This window comes from Diospyros lotus, chromosome 15 (assembly GCF_014633365.1).
Source record: "Diospyros lotus cultivar Yz01 chromosome 15, ASM1463336v1, whole genome shotgun sequence".
Taxonomy (NCBI): Eukaryota; Viridiplantae; Streptophyta; class Magnoliopsida; order Ericales; family Ebenaceae; genus Diospyros; species Diospyros lotus.
The window spans coordinates 4,333,291-4,340,628 of record NC_068352.1 but is presented as its reverse complement, the minus strand read 5'-3'; the positions used below and the strand labels follow the sequence as shown (position 1 = coordinate 4,340,628).

General features: G+C 36.5%; 1 protein-coding gene across 3 annotated transcripts; it reads right to left on the bottom strand.

Moving 5' to 3' along the window:
• Window positions 1–1,071: 1,071 nt before the first annotated feature.
• Window positions 1,072–2,964, bottom strand: LOC127792424 (uncharacterized). 3 transcript variants are annotated; one of them, XR_008021125.1, is made up of 3 exons: window positions 2,883–2,964; window positions 1,760–2,726; window positions 1,072–1,387 (listed from the first exon to the last, which is right to left on the bottom strand). XR_008021125.1 is itself a non-coding variant. In XM_052322908.1 (2 exons), the coding sequence occupies exons 1-2, from the start codon at window positions 2,904–2,906 to the stop codon at window positions 1,941–1,943; spliced, it is 810 nt and encodes a 269-aa protein (XP_052178868.1). In that variant the 5' UTR covers window positions 2,907–2,964; the 3' UTR covers window positions 1,423–1,940. The 3 variants fall into 3 exon arrangements, 2 of the variants coding, with proteins under 2 accessions (XP_052178868.1, XP_052178869.1); XM_052322908.1 differs by lacking the exon at window positions 1,072–1,387 and having other exon boundaries at window positions 1,423–2,726; XM_052322909.1 differs by lacking the exon at window positions 1,072–1,387 and having other exon boundaries at window positions 1,423–2,737; window positions 2,883–2,956.
• Between the last annotated feature and the right edge of the window lie 4,374 nt (window positions 2,965–7,338).

Here is a 7,338-nt window from a genome sequence, read left to right as displayed (position 1 = left end):
CTTCTTCTAGTTGTTCTGTATTCTTTTCTTGTGAAATTTCTCACAATAAGCTAAAGTTACCGGGGACAAAATATGCAGGTTTGTTTAATATCTCCCACACTAGAACTTTCTAGTAGCTCCCCCTTCAAAATCAAAGAGATCATAATTCTGCAAACCGTGAGAATTTTTTTTTTTTTTTTTTTTTGCATTTTGTTAATTAATTAATTTACATAAACTTATGTTAACTTCTTTAATTAAATTATTCTTTTTCAAATGAAATATTTTTTTCCTTTTCTTATTTATTGTTAATTTGGCAATGGCTAGGAAATCAAAGGTACTTAGCTTTGTTAGGATGCCCAATTAGACCGCCCATCCATCCATTTCTCTAATCATTCATTATTAATGTAATTAATTATTAACAAACATATAAATCATTTTGTTTATTTATATAAAAACTTCATTTTTCCAATATATAATTTATTTTATAAAACGTATTTACTATTTAGATAATATATGCCCGACCGGAAACCTCTAGTCAAACCCCTTGCTCACGTGGACACAGCTGATTTGGATAGCCGACGGCGAGGCGGTTTTGCGGAGGTGGGCATTGACTTCTTCAAACGTTGACTGCAGTCAAAACCGCCGGTTTTTTGACGCGTCGATCTTTTGGATAACACAAGGTGCTCCAATGTTACTACTGTCTCTCTCTCTCTCTCTCTCTCTCATGTATAGAAGGAAAGTGAAGGAAATAGTGGGAAAATAGGACTCTTTATAGTGGGAAAATAGCATTATACCCCATTACGTAACGAATTTGGGAGCTTCGAAAAAGGACAGGGTCTTAAGCTGACAACCTGGGTTCGAGGAAGATCTCAAAAGGGAGCCACCTAACGCAAACCATCCTATTTTGATTTGAGCCATAAATGCCATAAATCAGTTTCTAACCATAAAGAGGACAAGTCATTTCGACTTTATATTATAAAAAAATTCAAAAAACATCGATAGTCATTGTGAATTTTTATTTTTTTTATCATATCATATCATAATATATATATATAAATATAAAAACAAGTAGTATATTGCTTTCATTCAAGCACACATGTTCCAAACTCATTACATATTAACCAGCAATCATTTGTATCAGTTTGAAAATTATCACTTGTATGTCATTCCAAAAAGGTAAACAAGTGGTATTCACTCCAATTTTGGTGGTTCTTTAGTAATGGAAACAAGAAGGAATGCGCATTTTAAGGCAAGCATAAGCCAAAAGGGCAAACTTTGACGCAGGAAGACGAGAAATTGAAACCAAATATGTAAAACATGAATTCGATCCTTTATTTTCTGTCTTCAGTCCTTTCGCATTAGTCAACGGTGAATTCCGTTCACTGGTCCCCGAACACTTTCTCAACATCTGGATGGATGCACAATACAATAAAAAAATAAATCATCATCTTTTACAACTCAAAACAAATGATGTTCTTTAATTTCCATTTCAACGACCCAAATCATAATCATCATCACCATAAAAAAAAACAACAGAAGCAAACAGAAAAACTAAAGCAGAAGATCAAAGGACAATATGTAAATATGTATATGTATGTATGTATGTACGGCGACGTGGTGGAGAGAGAGAGAGACAGCCGTCAACAGCGGCCGCCGGCGACCACCGCCGGCCGACGATTCCCACGATAGCATAACTCTAATTTTTTTACCCCACGATAGACTATGGAGACATAGAGAGAGAGAGAGAGAGAGACTGTGGAGAAATAGTCATTTACCCCACCTGTAAACCCGCCTACAAATAGCACAACTCTAATTGCCTCAAATAAATTTGATAAAACATTTCCCATAAATTAATAAAATTAGTGGGGCATGGCGGCGGTATACGTGATTCCGGCAGTGGCGCCGTCAGAATTTGTACTTGCAGAGCCTGCCACGGTGCTGCCGGAAGCCTCCTCCCTTACCTACACTACCCCATTTGCCCCCTCCGCCGCTGTCGCCGCCTGCTCTCTGACCTTCCACCTCCTAATCACCAAAACCAGCGAGACAACGCACCCAAACACTGTGACAGCAGTGATGACAATGAAAGCCTTCTTGTAACACTCCACGCCAGTGCACGTCAGGTCCTCTCCGGGGAGCCTTTCCAGCCCCTTGGCCTCCATTTGCTTCAGAGCTTCCTGCTTGTAAAGCCGGCCGGCGACATTCATGTCAAGAATATACATTCCAACCGGGCTTGCCAGGGCGCCAAAATTATACAGAGTGGAGTAGTAGTTGAGGCTGAAAATCTCCGATATTATGGCGAAGAGCAGCCGCCCTTGAGCTCCGAAGGAGAAGCCAATGATCACAGAGGCAACGAAGAGTGAATTGGGCACGCCGAAGGCGATAAGGAGGTGGCCGAAGCAAGAGAGGAGGAGCACGAGAGAGAACATCAGGGGGCGCCGAGGGAATTTGTACTTGGAGAGGAAGGTTTCGGAGCCGGAGGCGACCTGACCGAGATAGCTCCATATGCTGACTAGGGAGATGAAGGTGGTGGCGGTGGAGGACGGATAGCCCAGGGCCCGCCCGATTTGGCCGAGGTTGTCTATCACTGTCAGCGTGCCTCCGATGCCGCATGTCGAGGCAACGAAGAGAATTATCATGTCGATGCTGAAGAGTGCTCGTAGGGTATTGGTGTAGCCCTCGCCTCGGTTCGGAGTCGATCGCTCTAGTTCTGCCGCCAGTGGCAATGGTCTTTCAAGGTCTACTTGTACCTGAGAATTGACTAATCATCATACAAGTTCCACAGTAATTAAGATTATACGTACTGGAGAGTATAAATCGTGAGAAATAATAAAAAGCACTGAATCGGGGCACGCACACGCACACAAAGGAAATTAATCTTAGAGAGACGAAGGAATATCCGTTACCCTGCTGGTTGCTGCAGACGCCATTGCACTGATCTCCGCCTTGCTAATTCCTCTCTGTGAAACGCTCTAAGCTCGCCGCTGCGTTGAATGATCGGAGCGTTGGGATGGCTTTATAGAGGCACGTGGGATAGTGGAGGGCTTTTTAGACTTTTAGTCATGTCATTTCGAGTTGTTTTTGTCCTTTTGAGGGTCAACACGTGATCTAATACAGAATGTTTATTTTCCGTCACGATGGGACGTATAATGCTTGCCATTGTCACCATGCCAGTCATTGTCGCCATGCCATGAATGCATGGTAATTACAAACTCGCTATCAATCATAATTAACTATTATTATCCCTTCCAAAATTATGTAATTTTTTTTCCAAAATTAGTTTAAAGTATATCTGATTTAATTTATTAAAATCAGAAAAGATGGAGGTCTTAAAATCATAGCCCATTCATGGCATGGTGACAATGAATGCCGACACCATTCATGGCATGGTGACATGGGCGATCTCAAAAGGGACGGATGAAGAAGACTCGTGGTCCTGCTGATCGATCTTTTTACTTTTCTTTACTTTTTTGTTGATTTGACAGTAAAGGTGGGCAAGGCTTTGCACACCTGGATTTTAAAAAAAAATTATTATATATAATAATTTAATATTTTTTTAATTTTTTCTTTGTAAATACCGGTCCTGAATTTTTAAAAAATTTTGAACTTTCGATACATTAGTCGATGAGAATAAGAGTGTTTGGTGATAGTCTCCTATTGTTGAAAACCACCTGCTACTTTGACTTGTGACAATTGCCAATACGTTTACGTACATTGAGTTTGGCCAGAAGTGTAAGCTTAAATCTACGAAATTTGACCGTTAGATTTTATTAGTTTTTGAGTATGTTGGTTGATAAGAATAAGGGTGTCGAGTGATCGCCTCTGATCGTCTAAAATCACCAGTCACGGTAGCTGGTGGCGACTGTCAGTGATTTTTTCAATATTAGTCGAAAATTAAAAATAAAATATATGAAATTTTGACCCACTTTTCTTTTGTGTATGTTAACCTCTTTTGACCGTTTCTTTAACTATGTTTTAATGAAAGGGATTAATTTTTTTTTTCATTTTTTGTTACAAATTTATCAATTACATATTTGAAATTATAACAAAAAATATATTTTCTATCATAAAATTTTTCAAGACTCGACTATATAATTGAATTAGAGATCAATAATTGAACGACAGTCTATCATGAAGTTTATTAACAATCGGTTGCACAATCAAATTGGAAATTAATGATTGAACGATAATTTAATTGTGTATATTTAAAAATAGATATTTAATAAAATTGATAATGATATTATTATACAACGTTATTAAAATATGAAAATATATCGATTGTATAATTTATTGATATATATTTTTTAATATTATATTATTTTAATTTTATTATATTATTTAATTTTAGATTAATTTTAAAATTTAAAATTTAATTTTTTATCTATCCTATCTAAAATTTTTGACTCTACCACCGTCGCCATGCATAAATGCCATAAGCATTAGTTTCTAACAATAAAGACGACGATTGTTTTCGACTTTATATTATAAATAAATTCAAATAACATTGGAAGTCATTGTGAATTTTTATTTTTTTTATCATATCATATCATAATATATATATATATATATAAAACAAGTAGTATGCTTTCATTCAAGCACACATGTTCCAAACTCATGGAATAATTATCGACCAGCTGATGATATTTTTTAACCCATTAATATTAATCTTTCTAAGCGAGGAGAAAATTAAAAAGAGAGAGAGAGCCAAAAGTAACCAAATGAGTTTTAAATATTCCGTTTATACATACCATTACCCAAACCAATTAAACTCAAAACGGTAAATAAATCAATGTCACGGTCACATTCTCACAAGGTGATCATCGTCCTTACTTTTCTCTCCTCTTCAATATAAATAATAAGCTATATGTTATATCATATATACTTGTTCTTGGAATGCCTTTTCTTGTAAGATCTTCATTGCTTGATCTCACAATTTTTAATAAAAGAAATAAATTTGAGTTTAATGTATAGTAACTACACAGAAAATAAATTTAAATCTAAAAATTCAAACTATTCACTACTCTCTGCTAACCACTGAAACAACCGCAAGGGACGTATAAGAACCCATATTTTCGTGAGATTACTACATAAGTTAAGTAAGTTTAGAATTTCAAAAAATTAGCTTAATAGCAATTATAAGTACCGAATCAACTACAAGAAATGCCCTGAAGTGTAATTGTTTAAAAAAACAAATATGGTCTCGACGAATATCCTGAGATAAGATTTATGGTAGTAAAAGAAATTGAAATTGAGATAGTTTTTGGTACAGCTAAAATACAGCTTCGATTCGAGCTGAAAAATCGAATTTTCGTATGGGATTTCCAGGAAATCAACAAAACCCTAAAGGGGCTTCGATTTTTCATGAGAAATAACCCTCAGGTGATTTCGAGATGAATTAAGGGTCTTGTGAGAGTGCAAGGGCAAAATTGGTCTTTATTGAGTAAATGTTGGTTATTAATTTTGATAAATCAAGATATTGTGGGGCTTGATGGTAATTAATTTAAGGCCTTGGAGGATCCAATAATAATTAATAAAATCCCTATGTGAAATTATGGAGAGTTAGTGGGATTAGATGTGCAATTAGTGTGTGTATATATATATATAGTGTTATATAAAAATGGCTTTGCCCATGAGACACGGAGGACAAATGTGCATCACCGAGGGACAAATTTCATTGGCACTGAAAGACTTCATTGGTGTTTCGTTTGAGAGCCATTTTCCACTGAAAGGTTATAGGGAGATTGAGAGAGTTCTCAAGAGTGTTGGCCAAGGCATAAGGGTTGGCTCGCCTATATATATAGATGGGGGATTGAAAGAGTTGCAGAGAGAGAGAGAAATGGTTGAATCAGCCATGACAGGAAGCTCGTGAGAGCTTGGGCAAGCAAATGTGAGAACAGAGAAAGAAAGTGTGAGAAAATGGAGATCGAGAGAGAGATAGATGGAGGCGTGGCCATGGAAGCCACGAATTTGCTGTTGCAGCAGCCATGGCAGCACCGCGATGAGCAGGAGGCCGAGGCAGCAAGGTGTGGGCAACGAAGGCGAGTCATTAGTGGCTAGCGAGGTCGAAAGTGGCGCGAGCATGGCAGCCGCTGCCAAGCTGGAGGCGTGAGACAGGGGATGGTGTAACGTCCCGTTTTTTTAGATGTGTCATAAATTGGGACAATAATTTTTTTTTCTTTCAAACTAATGCTAAACCATATCATTCCTCGTATCCGTCCGAAAATTCCCATTTATTTTTCTTGAAAGAGAATCATTATACACATCAAATGTGGAAGCAAAGATTGAACCTGATATCTTAACATAACATTAAATAAGTTCTCGACTAACATTAATCATAATCATATCTTACATCATCATTCCTCAAAACATTCAGATTCCAAAGTAGCAGAACTTAAATACATGGACTACATAACGTACATTTTATTCATCATGCACCTTGTTAAGTACAATTGCATGCCTCATTCATCATCGTATCCACTACAATCTTCATCTGGAACGTTGAATATTCTAGGGCCAAAACCCAAGTTAAATGATGAATCATCTAAGGGTACAGAAACCATTTTTCATGCATGAATACAATGTCTTACTCATCGTAAGGGTCAACTACACCTTTTATGCTACTCACCATTTTTGCGGCCACTGCTTTCGAAGTCGGGGTGTATATGGGTGCACCCTTGGTAAAGCAACAGTGCCAGTTCGTACTCCTTACGGCCACAATGCGCGTGATTAATGATACTAACATGTACATATGCATTTCATAGTATGTCATGTATGCAATCTACGTGATGGATACATATCAAAGCATGTCAATATGATGAAAGTGTCCCTGAAGATCAAAGTTTGAAATATAAATCACCTACAACTAATCGTTTTCCATATAACTAAATCCAGTTGGAAAGTATCACTTACCTTCTCAAGCTTATCAAGCTACCTCGATATTTGTGCATGTCTCGAAATTCGTGCATCGCCTCGATTTGCGTGTCAAATCTCAAAATTTGCAAATGTCACTTCAACTTAAGCCTCAAAGCATGCTAATCATCATAATTATTTAAATAAGCATCCAAAACCTATTTTCCATAATTTCTTGCATTTTCTTTATTTTTCTCTCTATTTTTCCTTAATAAATCCAAAATTAAATATTTCTAAAATATTTTCTCAAATATTTCACTAAGACAATTCATAAAATAATATTCTTGAATTTCTGAAATTTTTTATGAAATTTTACTTACCTTGATTTAGCCCCTCAAACTTTCTCAATATGCGTGTCATATTTTCGAAACATGTGCCCAAACCATTTTCTTGTCCAAAATTTCTGAAATATTAACAAATATCTATTTCCTATTTTTCTAGAATTTTTTAGCA